This window comes from Symphalangus syndactylus, chromosome 4 (assembly GCF_028878055.3).
Source record: "Symphalangus syndactylus isolate Jambi chromosome 4, NHGRI_mSymSyn1-v2.1_pri, whole genome shotgun sequence".
Taxonomy (NCBI): Eukaryota; Metazoa; Chordata; class Mammalia; order Primates; family Hylobatidae; genus Symphalangus; species Symphalangus syndactylus.
In genome coordinates this window covers 24,603,383-24,620,051 of record NC_072426.2, presented here as the reverse complement: position 1 = coordinate 24,620,051, position 16,669 = coordinate 24,603,383, and the positions used below count along the sequence as shown (strand labels likewise).

General features: G+C 36.8%; 1 protein-coding gene across 3 annotated transcripts; it reads left to right on the top strand.

Annotated features, from left to right (window-relative positions):
- Positions 1-575: 575 nt before the first annotated feature.
- Positions 576-13,749, top strand: LIPF (lipase F, gastric type). 3 transcript variants are annotated; one of them, XM_055274292.2, is made up of 10 exons: positions 576-605; positions 2,308-2,418; positions 2,585-2,702; positions 3,660-3,759; positions 4,840-4,949; positions 6,832-6,968; positions 8,567-8,713; positions 10,564-10,635; positions 11,184-11,255; positions 13,396-13,749. In XM_055274292.2, exons 1-10 carry the CDS (start codon positions 576-578, stop codon positions 13,630-13,632), a joined length of 1,134 nt encoding a protein of 377 aa, XP_055130267.1. In that variant the 3' UTR covers positions 13,633-13,749. The 3 variants fall into 3 exon arrangements, with proteins under 3 accessions (XP_055130267.1, XP_055130266.1, XP_063493836.1); XM_055274291.2 differs by having other exon boundaries at positions 3,561-3,759; XM_063637766.1 differs by lacking the exon at positions 576-605 and having other exon boundaries at positions 1,341-2,418; positions 3,561-3,759.
- Positions 13,750-16,669: the final 2,920 nt, after the last annotated feature.

Sequence of the window (16,669 nt, the reverse complement as noted above, 5' to 3'; positions counted from 1 at the left end):
TATTTAAATTATAAGCCTTTCAAAACAGAAGTCTAGACCAAATTATATAAATCTCCCTGGGGATGTCCCTATAAAAGCTGGCCCAGGATCATACTGAAGAAGTATTACAGTGGGGAAGAACATAGCCTTTGGAAATAGACTAGTTTCAAATATCGGCTCCACTACTTTCTATATATTTGGTTGGTTGAGTCCTCTTTTAGCCTTACCTTGCTTATTTGTAAAATGGATAATATAATGCTATGTACTTCATAGAGTTTCTATGAGAATTAAATGAGATAATAGTAATAATAACTATATTTAACTCATGTTTATAAGATGCCCTGCATGTTAAGAACTTTACTTTTGTTATCATAGTGAATTCCCCTAACATAGAGAAATGTATATTACAGGCCCTATTTTATAGATGAGAACACTGTCTTAGCAAAGATAGTTCATTTCACGTATACCATGTTGAACACACAGTACAGCACACAGTGAGCCCTCTGTATGTGTTAATTACTGGTATTTCCCTAGGACTTGGCAACAAGCAGTTTGAGAAATTTATTCTGCCCTTGAACATCTTTGAGCCCATTGGGATGTTCTTCAATGCAAACAGTAGGTTAAGTGTCCTCACTTTACAATGGCAAATCACTTAATGGAGGCCATGTGAGTTCCTGAAATGCTTGATGAAAGCCTCTGGTTTGAATGTTACAACACTACTGGTTAGTCTTTATATATTAGTTTATCTCTCCCTAAAATATCGTGGTAAAAACAAGGCTTAGTTAAAAACTTATTTTTATTTTTATTTTTATTTTTTTTTTGAGACGGAGTCTCACACTGTCTCCTGGGCTGGAGTGCAATTGTGCGATCTCCACTCACTGCAACCTCTGCCTCCTCGGTTCAAGGACTCTTCCACCTCAGCCTCCCTAGTAGCTGGGATTACAGGCGCGCACCACCACACCTGGCTAAATTTTTTTGTATTTTTAGTAGAGACGTGGTTTCACTGTGTTAGCCAGGATGGCCTCGATCTCCTGACCTCATGATCCACCTGCCTCGGCCTCCCAAAGTGCTGGGTTTGCAGGCATGAGCTACTGTGCTTGGCCAAAAACTGATTTTTAAGAGATACCCTTAAATCTAATCCTATACTAAACCAGTGGGCAAACTATTAGACCAGAGGGTCAGATTTAGGCCTTGAGAGTTCTGGTCTGGCTTTATTGTAAAACAGGAACTATGCTATGTGCTCTGCATGAATTACTATAAATGGGTTTTATTAAAATATTATCAGCAACTGGGAAGTCACCACTTTTCAAAGAATTCCACTTGAATCCAAAGATACAAATATTACAAATTCTTCACTGTATTCAAGTCAAATATTTCTACATGTGACCTCCAAGTATTGCTCCTAACATACAGTTTCTCAATAAATATTTATTGAATAATTTATTTCTGACACACTAAAAATGAAGTGATTTAAAACTGTCCTCTACATGGCTTCCCTTCAAATATTTGAGGACAATATCAGTTCTCTATTGAAGCTTTTTCACCAGCTTAATATCTGAAGATTCTCAAACTTATAATTGGTGACTATGACATAGAAGGAAGTTCAGGTGTTGTGGGTCTAATATCAAATATTGTCTATAAGGCTAGGTGTGGTGGCTCATGTCTAGAATCCCAGTGCTTTGGGAAGCCCAGGCAGGAAGATACCTTGAGGCCAGGAGTTTGAGACCAGTCTGAGTAATGTAGAAACACTCTATATCTAAAAAAAAAAAGAAAAAAAAAATTAGCCAGATGAATACCTGTAGTCCCAGCTACCCTGGAAGCAGAGGTGGGAAAATCACATAATAACCTTAAATCAGTAAATGTTTATGGAATAACTATTATAAATAACATTTAAAATCGTCATGATGACTTTGAACACACATTATATAGAGACTGGATATAGAGAAGTCAAAGGCCCACACATCCCTCACCCAAATCTGGGCTCTCAAAATAAGCAGGCAAAAGTCTTAAACACAAAGCATAATAAGGACACATTGTTATGCCAATTAGAGGCTTTTTTTTTTTTTGCCAATTAAGATTAGTTCCATATGGCTTGAAACCAAGTGGGAAATGTTCTTAAACAAAAGGAATCAAACAGTGAAAACATGTTAAGCATTAAAAGCATTAAGTTACCTGTGCTGACATCCACATGTCTCAGCTTATTGCCCAACAGAATATAATCAAACCCAAGCATTCCTCTACTTGGCACAAAGGTAAAATTGGCATAAAATATAAGCATTATGAAAGTATAATGGGTTAACCATGGCACGAGTTATTCTTTTCTTTCAGGCCAAAATGTGGCTGCTTTTAACAATGGCAAGTTTGATATCTGTACTGGGGACTACACAAGGTTTCTTTGGAAAATTACATCCTGGAAGCCCTGAAGTGACTATGAACATTGTAAGTTACTCTGGGGAAAAACCCTATAAAACTAAAAGATGCTATTATTTAAAATCATAATGAGTTAAAGATTTTATATGACCAATTAAAAATAAACAGTAATATCCTTTTATTAGATATATCTAAAAATCAACCAAAATTTAAACTTTTGGGTTTTCTTCCTCAGAGTCAGATGATTACTTATTGGGGATACCCAAATGAAGAATACGAAGTTGTGACTGAAGATGGTTATATCCTTGAAGTCAACAGAATTCCTTATGGGAAGAAAAATTCAGGGAATACAGGTATATATAAGCTTCTTTTCTTCCTTCCTTTCTCTCTTTTTTCCTTTCCTTCTTTCTTCCTCCTTCTCTCTCTCCTTTCTTCCTCCAACTTTTCCTTCTTTTGTTCTTCCCTTTTTCCTCCTTTCATTTCTTGCTAAAAATGTAATGTCTTGCTATTCTGGAAATGCAAAAATAAGCTATATTTTCAGTCTTCAAGGAGATCATCATCAACCCAATGAAATAGATAAATGAGTGATTATAATATGTGATAAGCTCTAGCTACAACTGTACATAGGATATTAAACTGAAAGTTTTAATAAAATCACCTAACTCAGCGAGGGGAGTCAAGGAAAGCTCACTCTCAGAAACAATAACTGGATGAAGATCTAGAGGATCAGGAAGAGTTAGCCAGGGTGTATGTTGCAAAGGGGAAGATGGGGAGCCAATTCAAGGCTCATTTCCTAAACACATACAGGCTAATTTTCACTACTACTATTAAACATTTACCTTTTACTCATTGTAGAAATGTTGTGAAGTACAAAAAGAAGAAAAAAAGATTACTCGTAATTTTACCACTCAGTTTACCAAATTTAACATTGTGCTGAATTACCTGAGAATATAATTTTTTCAGTAGTTTTATTGAGATGTAACTGGCATATAATAAGCTGCTCATATTTAAGGTGTGCAGTTTCATAAGTTTTGGCATCCGAGAAATCAACTCCCTGAGAAATCATCACCACAATGAAGATATTCAAAAATAATCAACTCAATCAGGCAAATGTATTTAGTGCTAGTCATATACAAGACTGTTTCTAGCCTTACATTTATCCTAGAATAAGGAATAAATTTATAAAGTTCATAAACATTTTTCTTCCTTAGGCCAGAGACCTGTTGTGTTTTTGCAGCATGGTTTGCTTGCATCAGCCACAAACTGGATTTCCAACCTGCCGAACAACAGCCTTGCCTTCATTCTGGCAGACGCTGGTTATGATGTGTGGCTGGGAAACAGCAGAGGAAACACCTGGGCCAGGAGAAACTTGTACTATTCACCAGATTCAGTTGAATTCTGGGCTTTCAGGTAAACAAAAGGGACAATTAAAAATAAACACTGGGCTTTAAAAGCATAGGAATTTGTCCCTTCTAATCCAGTCCCATTTTAACAAATCACACTCCAAGTAGGACGATAAACAAGTCATTTTCATTCTAATCCGTTCTTGGATTCTTCCATGTACCTCATTCCTAGGGAAGATTTTCCTTCAAACTTTCTGTGATCTTAGGAGTCTCCATTAGGGAATCTCTGAATGTGCTTTTCGAAATGGAATGAACAATATGGCTGAAGCAAGGAAATTCATGGCCCCTGGAAAATTCCAAAAGGAATGTCCATATGGATTCAAAAGAGAAGTAAAAACTCATTTGGGGGTAGGAGAACGGCAATCTGAATCATCATCAATAGGAGAGGTGGGGAGAGTGAAATTCAGATATCATGGAGAGATTATCATGGGCCTCTCTCACTGGTCTTCTTGTGCCTTATTCCTGGTAATTACTGATGGAGGTAGAGAACAGAAGAAAACCTGGCTGCTGATGCTAAGTCATAAAAGTGTTCCAAGAGTTCTAGGAGTTGAAAGGAAACCTGTGTGTCCCAGGTGTAGAGGGAAAAGGGAAAACGACATGAGTGAAGACTGAGGTGCTGATGGGACAGTAGTGGTGACAGTGAGAGCCTTGGGCCTCATTCTGAGTGCACTGAGAAGTTTTTAAAAGGGGAGTGGCATAATACAGTTTTCATTTTTAAAATATCATGTTGGCTGATTTGTGAAAAATAAAATAGAAAGATAGGATTTATATTAAATGACATGGAACACAGCATACACATTATTATTAAATCTGACATTTCATTTCGGGGATAGAAATAATTCCCACCTACAGATACTATCTTGTTTGGATTCAACTGTGGCTGCAATGCTGCGCTTCAGAAATGATGTCAGTTGTTTATAAGAAGCTGCCCCAAAGGGCACCTGACATCCACTGATGGTCTATAAGCATCAATGTTTAGAGAATCCAGTTTTCTGTATCTCAAAGAGATCATTAGCTATAAATGCTTGAATTTTAGAAACAATAGCAAGGAAATGTATTAACTTTCATTTCGTCTTTTTCCTTTCAGCTTTGATGAAATGGCTAAGTATGACCTTCCAGCCACAATCGACTTCATTGTAAAGAAAACTGGACAGAAGCAGCTACACTATGTTGGCCATTCCCAGGGCACTACCATTGGTAAGTAATGGCAGTCAAGGCCAAATGGTTTACTTCTCATAAACACTTTCCCAGTGGTTATGGTACGCATATTAGCAACCACACTAATTGCTTTCCATTTATTTAATGCCTCCAACAACACAATAACATAGGGACAATTGTAATTCCTATTATATGGAAAAACAAAACAAGGGGATACAGTTCGTGCAAGGTTACATGGATTATTACCAATAGGGTAGCTCAGGCAGTCTGACTCCCAAGCACATACTCTGAAGCATTATACCATACAGCCACTGACCTAAGTTTATTTTATTCATTTGACCATATTTATGGGGCAGGCTCCTATGATGTATCAAAATAATACAGAAATAAATAAAATAGATGAGAACTGCTGCCTTTGTACCATTTATACTCTAGAGATAGGAGGCAGAGAAAATAAAAAAGGTTAAAAAGTAAAATGTAATACATTTTAGATAATGGTAAAGCTATGGAGAGAAAATAACCCAGGGAATTACATTAGAGAGCACCAGAGGGGTTCACAGAATTTGTAGATAGGTAACACAAGCACTCTTTGGGTAAAGTCATGATGAAGGTCAGAGAGTGAGTCATGTGCCTACCTAGTAGGCATCAGATGTTCCAGGAAGAGAGAATAGCAAGTGAGAAGAATCTGAAGCTGGAGCACACCTAGTTTGTTCAAGGAACAGCAGTGAGGCTATGCCTTGTGTGGATGAGTCAAATCGAGAAAGAGACAGAGAGAGTGAGAGATGAGATCACAGATGTTGGGGAGGAAAGACTGTTCAGGGCTCTTTGGCTGTTGTAGGGATTTTAGCTTTCACTCTGAGAAAAAAAGAAAACTGCAGGATAATTTTGAATTGAAGAGTTACATGATTCATAACAGGATCCCTTTTGTTGCCAGGGGCAAGGGGGCAGGAGTAGAGAACCAATTAGAGGACTCTTATAGTACCCATGTGGGAGATGGTGGTGACCTGGATGAAGGGTGTTCTTGGAAAAACCATTCTTCCACAAATAGAATCAGACTACATATTATATAGTTGTCTAGATCTGAAAGGGTTTTTTTTAGGCCATTCTTGAGTCTTATCAATATGCCATTATTGACAGTGGGAGGGCCTTGCCTATGTAGCTATACTGCAGAGTTAAACTTGATAACTACTTGATCACATCCTCATCTGCTAGTATACTACTGCTTACAAAATTAATTAATTACTGAATGTATTTACTATGTCTAGATATTTGAATTTTCTTGGGTCCTCATTTATCAAGCATTTACTGTGTGCCAAGAATCATGATAAATTCTTTCTTTACATGATTTACTTCCTTTAGTTCCTAACAACCTAATGAAGCACTCACCACTATTCTTGTATTTCAGATAGGGAAACAGTGGTTCTTAGAGATTAGGTGGCTTGTTCAAGGTCACAAAACCAATAAACCACAGAGCCAGGATTCAAATCAAGTTTGGTCATATTTAAATTTCTACTCTTAACCTTTCCACTTACATACTCTACTCATATTAAGTGTTAATTAATTATCTCATTGTAATGAGATACATTTAAATTCATAAAAAATATAAATTCATAAAGAAATTCATAAAAAAATTTTTTTGTAACCATATAAGTATCCTAAATTTGGCCTATTTTCTAAGGTCAGATAAGGGTTTTGATAACTTTTAAAACATTCCAGCCTCATGTCCCCATAGAAAAATCTATGAAAATAAAACAAATATACCAAAATGTAATCACTCTGAGCCAGCAGAGATGCCAATTTCTCAGGTTGTCTCAAACACCATCCTTAGTAAGTCCAAAATAATGTCACACTTGTAAAAACAAACAAAACAACAACAACAACATACACACACCTTTTTCACCAGTTCCTTGTTCTTTTTCAGGTTTTATTGCCTTTTCCACCAATCCCAGCCTGGCTAAAAGAATCAAAACCTTCTATGCTCTAGCTCCTGTTGCCACTGTGAAGTATACAAAAAGCCTTATAAACAAACTTAGATTTGTTCCTCAATTCCTCTTCAAGGTATGCAATTCTCTTTAATTAAGTGAATCTAAGACACTCGATTGCCCATGGATTTTAAAGTTATAGAAAGAGAACAGAGTTATAAAAAAAGAACAATCATTTTTATATCCAAAAATGGAACTGTTCGCATCTGTATTATTTCTTTGATAGCACTGACCATGTTTGAATCTCCTCTACAGCCTGAGAGATCCCCCTTTCTTTCTTTGTTCTTGATTAGCTTCATGTGGGTCAGCAATGCCTGGGAGTAGTTTTGCTTTTTCACAGGCGGTTTGTTTATTAAGCACTCTACACAGTTGTGTCAAGGCTATGATTCCACTCCAGGAGGAGGGAAGATGAAATAAAAACAAAACAAAATAGTCAAATGAGAAGACTAACCCACTCGGGCCAGAGGGACTGGAAAGAGGAGGGAAAGGAAAGGAAGGGAGAAGGAGAAAAGGGGGAAATAAATCAGTGACTGAGTGAGGCAAACACCTTGAGATCTCTCATGGCTTTCCCTTTTGGCTTTCCTAAGAGCTCCTTCATCTTTAAATGGGGGATTTCATAAGTCAGTGGTGTGGATTTCAATAAATTATAAATATTAAGTGCCTTATGCAGTAGGCACACATGTTATGGAATTAATCGTTTTGTTTGACAATGCTGAATACCCTAATTCTCTCACTCAGTAAAACCAACACACACACACACACACACACACACACACACACACACTCTTTCCTTTAGGAGAATGGTTTAGCCTCAGGCTATAAAATATAATGATTCCATTTCCTTCTATGGTTTTGTACTATTCATCTCTTTTCATTCTGTATTAATATGTATGTCTAAAGCCTAAGAGAACTTAACCTATAGGCAAACTACATTTGGAAAACTTTTATTAAAATCTAAAATTTTGTGATGACCCAGATATATTTATCGGCTACGTTGATTGAGAACTTGTTTCCTACTCGTACTCAGATTTTCTGATAGGCAATGCAGATGTAGATTAAAATTTAGAAAAGCACTAGACCTCAAGTTAGAGGCTTGGGTAAGGATTCTAGGTATAATCGAGCTCTAATTAGCCCAAGACCCTAACTCATGTTAACCTCATGTTTCCTCATGTATAAAATAGAGATGACAAAATATCTGCCTTCCTCAAAGAGAGTTGGGGCAAACTCTTTCAATTCTTATACTGAGCCTCATTGCCTCTGTAAAGGCTTTGCCGAAAATATGGCCAAGTCACAATTTCTCCTCCCAAACTTTTCACAATTTATTGCTGAAATCTCACATCTTGGCACTTCATTATGACAGTCTGCCATGTGTTTTTAAGATTTTATCCCACAATTCCTATCACCCCAACTAGATTGTAACTCTTTGTGTCTTATACTTCCTCTCAGCAGCGAGTACAGTTCTCAGTGCCACAATAGATACCAAGTATTGATATCTGTGCTGCCCATTTCACAACTTTATTAGGGAATTAACCAAATGAAAGTATTGGAAATTCCTAAAACAACATGTAAGAATAGGAATATATCATCATCCTAATCACACATGTATAAGTAGATTAGTGAGTCTTTTCTGCAGCTTGATTGCTACAACCCTCTAATAGTACCTTTATTTTTCAGATTATATTTGGTGACAAAATATTCTACCCACACAACTTCTTTGATCAATTTCTTGCTACTGAAGTGTGCTCCCGTGAGACACTGAATCTCCTTTGCAGCAATGCCTTATTTATAATTTGTGGATTTGACAGTAAGAACTTTAACACGGTTAGTATGCATTTCAATTTCTATATTTTGAGCAACATCTTTGATTATTTGTTTCATTGCCACTTAGAAGTGGTACTTTATGAGAACTAGGAGTAGGTTCAGAACTGTGATATCCTGATAAACATTAGAGAAATCACAAATCATTGCTCCGAATTTCGTCACTTCCAGCATCCTTCCATCACCCCAATTGCCCCTAAACCAAATAAACAACATGAAGAAAAAAAACAATTCACTACTCACTTATGACCACCTAAATACTAGGTGTTACATTTAAATTCTGTAAGAGAAAAGACTGAACCATATATTTTAGCAGGCTCCTTTGTGAGAAAAATATCTAGGTATTGAATAAATGTTTTCAATAAATATTTCTAATGCTGACAGCCATTTCCATAAATCTTACAGACTATATTTCTGAGCAACTATTTATGTAAGACTTTGCCCATATTCTTTTTTTGAGATGGAGTCTTGCTCTGTCACCCAGGCTGGAGTCCAGTGGCGCTATCTCCGCTCATAGCAAGCTCCGCCTCCCGGGTTCACGCCATTCTCCTGCCTCAGCCTCCCGAGTAGCTGGAACTACAGGCACCCACCACCGCGCCCGGCTAATTTTTTGTATTTTTAGTAGAGACAGGGTTTCATCACGTTAGCCAGGATGGTCTCGATCTCCTGACCTCATGATCCACACGCCTCGGCTTCCCAAAGTGCTGGGATTGCAGGCGTGAGCCACCACGCCCGGCTGACTTTGCCCATATTCTTTATCTATCTTTTCATTCACTTTGTATTGAGTTAGAGTTTCAAAACATACGGACAAAATACACTATCTTAGTTAAGAGTATGGATTTAGATCAGTTGAAATTCAAACCCTACATTTGGAACTGACTTAAACGCCTCTGTCTTGATTTCCTCATCCACAAAATGGGTTATTGTGAAGATCAAATGAGCTAGTATGTTTAAAGCATATAGAACGTTGTACAAACCATATAGCACATAGTAATAGCATATAAGGTTTTCTACTACTATTCATAGACAACTATCTCCACTCAAAGTTGTCACTTTATATACCCTTGAACGCCTAAGAAAATTACATCTATTGATAAGAAGGTATAATTCTATGAAGTGTTGTAGTTACTTGTCATTCCATATGTGGAGTTTAACAGAGAGTAGCCTGTCCTCATCACACTAAGAAAAGGCAGAACAAATTACTGTATTCCATTAGTGAGAGTCTTATAAGAAAAATAGTAGTAAAATAAGACAAAGGAAACAAAGAAAATTAGAGATTTCATCCTCTGCGTACTAATTTGCAGAAGACCATCTTCAGTCTCCAATGAAGATGGCCAATTTGTTTCACTCTGGCCACAGTCCTCTATATTAATGGCATTAAGAGTCACTATGAAGTGGCCCTCTGCAACTGGAGAAAGGAACTTCAGTTTGTTGCCTGGGGTTCTGCAAAGCAAGAGGCCTGTGTGTGAATATTTAACCTACAGCACTCTAGCACTGGATAGAGAAGCATAAAAGCTGAGAATTTAGATTCAGAGACCCAAATTAAAGCATCTGGCTCCATTCTGTGTGGATCTTGGACGTTTCTCTAAACTTCTTTGTGCCCCAATTTTCATTTTGATAAAATGGAACTAATAAGTTCTCCTCATTAGGCAGCTACAAATTAAATGGGTTAACAATATGCAATTGCACTTTGCAAATTCTGAAGTGACATACAAATGTGTTGTTCATATCCTTCCAGTAAATGCTACCTTTAAACACTTGACCTGCATCAGAAAACATAAATCTTTACTGTTTTTAAGAAATGGAGTGTGTGTCTTAGTATGCATATAACATATGTGTCTGTTGATTTCTAGAGTCGCTTGGATGTGTATATATCACATAATCCAGCAGGAACTTCTGTTCAAAACATGTTCCATTGGACCCAGGTATCATTTTCCAAATGCTGCTAAAATTTATTTTGTGGGTCTCAACCCTTTTCACTTTACCTAAACACACTCTTAAAATATCCTGCTGAGTACACCTAGAAGGTAATTTTTCTGGCACTGACTACCATACAAAAATAACTATGAATTTATTTCAAAGAAGCAAATGCTTTTTAAAATTTTATTTATTATTATACTTTAAGTTTTAGGGTACATGTGCACAACGTGCAGGTTTGTTACATATGTATACATGTGCCATGTTGGTGTGCTGCACCCACTAACTCGTCAGTTAGCATTAGGTATATCTCCTAATGCTATCCCTCCCCCCAGCAAATGCTTTTTATGACTTGGCATGCAAGAAAAATTATTTTGAGTGAAGGTGCATTTAAACTTACATAAATACCTTGTCCTAGATTATTAATAATCTTTTGGAATAAGAAAAATATGTCTTAATAATTGTTTAAATTGAAAATAAACTGCTTGGAAATGTTTGAATTTTATTTTTCACAACATAATAATTTTTATGTTTGCTTTTAATTTCTCTATGTTAGGCTGTTAAGTCTGGGAAATTCCAAGCTTATGACTGGGGAAGCCCAGTTCAGAATAGAATGCACTATAATCAGGTAAGCTTCTTAAAGTTGGAATTATTCACATTTTGAACAACAAAACTAACTATTTAAATGTTAAAGAAGAAATTATGTTAACTGCACATCTATTTTCCAAAGGAATGTTGATGTGCTGTCTCTCATTCTCCCACATGACTATGCATTTGTGCTCTGGTGGCTACGCTCATTTAAAGAGGTTTACAAAGCTGCCCTCGAAGTACTACACCCCCATGTGTGAGAGACTTCCCAGGACTTACCACTACCCATTGCCATTACACAGACCTGTCCCATATTCCAGATCCCCAGCACACTGTCCTCTCCTTTCTGAAGTACTAATACCTGATATAATAAGCTAATAATTCTAACTGTTCATGGAATTTCTGGTCTTCTTAAAAAATACCCTTTCCTTTGTTGACAGCCAGAGGAGTGATTTCACTGGGATATATTCCCAAATAGAAGAAAAAATGCTGTGCTTGCAGGTCAAGGCTGGAAATATTTTACAATAGGCAGAGGCCTTTGGCATAGGCAGACATATTAAGCAGTCCTCACACTTGTCGTACTAAGAATCCAGACTTTGGAGTTTATCTTATCTGCAGGCAGTCATTTCTTCATCTCTCCACCCAGGCTCAGGAAGTTGTTGACAGGATTTACTGCTATAATATCTATAAGCTCTTAGCTCAGGGTAAGCTCTCGGGTTATCACTGACTATTTTTGAACAAGGGAAGCACCCTATAGTATTTTGTAACCTTCTCTTCTTCCTTTTCACCACATCCAATTTTTCCATCCAAGTAGTAGCTGAACAACTCTACTAATTTTCATTTATCTCCACGACTCAATATTTAGAATGAATTTATGTGTTTTAACAATGTCCTATGTGTAGAGAAGGTGCCCCCCAACCTTGATTTTGCATTTTTGATGTCTTTAAAGTTTTCAGAATAGCATGAGCAAACTTTTGTTGAAAACATTTTTTCCTCCACCATCACTTTCTCAAATCTCCAAAACACAGGCTTACTTTGAGTCTCTCTTTCTACTGGGCTCTAATACTCATAATCAGAGGACTTCATCTTAGAGGAACAAGAAACCCAGTCCCCAAGTCCACCCTTCTTCCAACTAAACCAATAATATACCAGGTTGGTCTTTAACTAACTGAAGAAATGACTCAAATTTAAGAGCCAGGGCCAGCATCTAGAAGACTCTTTGAATAATAGGATGTAAGTAAAATAAACTGGGTTTATAATTATGAATATTCTCCACACACTCCCTTTTCTCTAATATTTAGGAAATATAATAGAAATCATGAAAATATTATGGAAAATTACATATGATAAAATATTTTGCTATGGCAAGTTGGCTATTACACAAAAGGTGAGAATACAGAAACTTTTAGTATATTGGATTACTATTCTTGAAACTATGATCTAAAAATATCTAACAAAATTCTCTCTGGGCAGCAAGAAAATTCAAGATAATTCTCTTATTCCTTTTTCTGTTTTGTAAACCTCTTTAAAATCTATGTGTGAATTGTGATTTTCGAGAAATAGGACATGGGGATGATAATACCCTTTCTCAGAATTTGAAGCAACATTTTATAAATACTCAGGTAAGTATTCAACAATTACAGCTCCATAACTGAAACAACTGACCTATCCCCTGACTGTACTGAGAAGTCAATACAAAGCCAAAATAAATGACTCAGGATATTTTGAGATCATATTTTAGAGTGTTTGGGTAGAAACAACCTATTAACAATTAGAATCTAATCAAATCCATTTCCCTTAGCTTTAGTTGCAATCTATGTTCTTAATTTGTAAGACTTACTGTCTAAAGCCTTGCTATTCAGAGCATGGTTTGGAGCCAATGGCATCAGCATCACCTATGAATGCAGAATCTCAGGCTCTTCCCCAGATCTACTGGCTCAGAATCTTTACTTCAATGAGATCTTCAGGTGATTCACAGGCCCATTAGAATTTGAGAAGCACTTATCTAAAACATGTTGCATTCACTTTGCTCTGTGGATAAAGGTGGTTTTCTCTGTGCAATCATTGCTAGAATTCACTTATAAAACTGTCAGTTAATGTTATACACTCTACTTGAATAATAAGTACTGGGTTTAAAGTGTGGTTACCTAAACTCTGGTTCTTTCTCTTGTGTTTTCTAGCCCCAACCTCCCTACTACAATGTGACAGCCATGAATGTACCAATTGCAGTGTGGAACGGTGGCAAGGACCTGTTGGCTGACCCCCAAGACGTTGGCCTTTTGCTTCCCAAACTCCCCAATCTTATTTACCACAAGGAGATTCCTTTTTACAATCACTTGGACTTTATCTGGGCAATGGACGCCCCTCAAGAAGTTTACAACGACATTGTTTCTATGATATCAGAAGATACAAACTAGTTCTGGATTTAAAGAATTATCCATTTGTTTTTCCAAAATACTTTATTCTCTCATACATAGTATTTTCATAATGTTTGACATGCAGTGCTTCTTTCTGTAATTTTGACTTTAGAAATATATTGGCATCAACAAACTTCCATTTGTCATTTTGAATTTTTTTAATTTAAAGAAATTTGATTTTTCACCTGGAAATTTATCTAGAAATACTTGAGAGAATATATTTCTGGGGAGGTGAAACTTCTCATTTTCCCATTCAGTTTCTCTTCTGAACTCCCTTATATATGAGCTGTGAGCCATAACTGTTACTAAAGGACAGTGTTGGCTTCGTATTCACTCTGCTTATGTACACTTGATATTGAGTATATTGCTTTCTATTGTTGATGAAGCTGAGTCTTTCCATCTGTGTAGTGGGGCCTATCACTTGCTGTTTTGCATATTTAACCCCATGGAAAGGCCAATTGGGATACAAACTGAATCAACTCATTTTCACTTCCCAGGGAGTGGAGAGCAAGTGTAGTTTGGGAAGCAACAGATGAAGTCAACCCTAATTCAGGAATTTGGGATGAAAAGGGTATGCTCTATTATTATTATTATTGTTCTGCTCTCATGTTTTTGGGTCTTGACCACCAGAGAGGCACCAACTAACCAAACTATTTTTGAAATCTCTGCCACAGTGCTGGAAACCACAGGATCCAGAAACATCCCCACTGATATATCAATTAGGATGTACAACTGCCATCAGTACCAAAAATAAAAAAAGGCTCACCCAAACTTTCAAAATTTCTAAACACACACAGCCTTACCTTGGAAATTTTATTAACCCCACAAATTTGTGACCTCATATTTCATGCAATTAAGTTATTCAGATCACACCTATTATGCTATGTTAGGGTTTGATGTATAAAATACAAATGAGATAAGGGATATCTTGTACCCAGCATAGTGTATAGAACATAGTGAGTATTCACAAAAACCTGTTAACAATGTTTATTATATTGTCACATCCCTCAAGCTTTGTTAGGAAGCCCCAAACTTAATTTGTTTTAAGCAAGAAATTGCTAAAAGAAGATAACTTGGGAGCCTTTATTTCAATATTTCAGTGAACTTTGTTGGCAGACTTTACTAAACTGACATGAAAATGTCGGTGACTAGTTACAAATGTTCATGGTGGAAGCAGTTGAGGACTCAGATGTTTTATCAACTCTACTTCCTTGAGAAAAGAACAATCATTAGATTCTTGTAGTCTCCTATGCTATTCCAGCTAACTGCCTTTCTTTTAGTTGGTACTCAGCAGCTACAGGCAGTTTTGGTTTGGATTTTGAACACAATTAAATACTATCTTATTGCTCCCACAGCAGCTTTGCTATCTCCCACTTGTTAATTTGAACTGTGAGTTTATCAGCTAATTTTCAAGAGTTTATTTTTATCTGCCTGCTGTAATCACTCCTTGGGCAACCTCCTGCCATGTCAGACTCAATCATTTCAAACTCAAATTCATCATCCCCATGTCTCTGGGCCAAATAAGTGTCAAGTTAATGAAGTTCTCCCAGTAACCAGGGAGTGAGACTCTGGAATCAATGTTGAATACTGCCTCTCCTCTAGTTATCCTTTCCCTTTGTAAGATAGAAACTGTTAAACATATATAATTTTAGACAGAACAGTTTAATAATCCCCTTTGTATGCATTACTCGGTTTCAACTATTATCAATACATAGCCTTGTTTCATAATCTGGTTTTATCTGTATCTCTAGCCACTTCTCTCATCTTAATTTGAAGCAAATCGAAAGCATCACATATTTCATCCATGAGGATTTCAGGATGAATTATTAAAAGATAAAGTCTCTTTTTTAACATAATAATACTGTTCTCCTTCCTGTGTCCTCCCTCACTCTGGGGACTGTTGTGGGGTGGGGGGAGGGGGGAGGGACAGCATTAGGAGATACACCTAATGCTAAATGATGAGTTAATGGGTGCAGCACACCAACATGGCACGTGGATACATATGTAACAAACCTGCACATTGTGCACATGTACCCTAAAACTTAAAGTACAATAATAAAAAAAAATACTGTTATTACATCTAAAATTTTAAAAATATCTAGCCAGTGTTCAAATTTCAAATTATCTCATAAATGTCAAAATGTTTTATAGTTTGTTTAAATTGAAATTCAAGTAAGGCCTTTATCTTTTATTACTCGATGTTGTCTCATGTTTCTTTAGATATATAGGTCCGTTTGATTTGCCTTTGCCCTTTTTTTTTTTTTTCTTGAGACGGAGTCTTGCTCTATCACCCAGGTTGGAGTGCAGTGGCATGATCTCAGCTCACTGCAACCTTCGCCTCTGGGGTTCAAACGATTCTCCTGCCTCAGCCTCCCCAGTAGCTGGGATTAGAGGCACACACCACCATGCCCAGCTAATTTTGTATTTTTAGTAGAGATGTGGTTTCACCATGTTGGCCAGGCTGGTCTCAAAATCTTGACCTTGTGATCCACCCGCCTCAGCCTCCCAAAGTGCTGGGATTACAGGTATGAGTTACTACACCTGGCCTTGTTGTTGTTTTTGTTGTTGAAGAAACTGTAGTTTGTGTTGTAGTTTCACGCCATCAGAATTTTGCTGATTATATTCCACATTCCTCGCCTTTCATATTTCCTGTGACTCAAGCGTTCTTAACCTCAACACTATTGATATTTTTGGTAAGGTCATTTTTTCCCTAATCGAATATTCTTTTTTTATTATTTTTATAGATTCAGGGAGTACAAGTGCAGTTCTGTTATGTGGATATATTATGTAGCAGTGAAGTCTGAGCTTTTAGTGCACCCATCACCCAAATATTGAACTTTGTACCCAATAGGTGATTTTTCAACCTTCAAGGTAATTTTTTTATTATTAGAGTTGTCCTGAGTATTGGAGGATGTTTAGCAGTATCTCTAGCTAGATCCCAGCAGCACACACGTCCCAAACTGTAACAGTCAACTACATCTCCTGACATTGCCAAATATCATCTTGGTGGCAAAATGCCCACCCTACTAAGTTAAGA

Coding starts and splice junctions, on each gene's coding strand:
- LIPF (XM_055274291.2), top strand. CDS start 576: ATGTTCTTCAATGCAAACAGTAGGTTAAGT. Junction 2,419..2,584: donor CTGAAGTGACTATGAACATT/GTAAGTTACTCT, acceptor TTTCTTCCTCAG/AGTCAGATGATTACTTATTG. Junction 8,714..10,563: donor ACAGTAAGAACTTTAACACG/GTTAGTATGCAT, acceptor GTTGATTTCTAG/AGTCGCTTGGATGTGTATAT.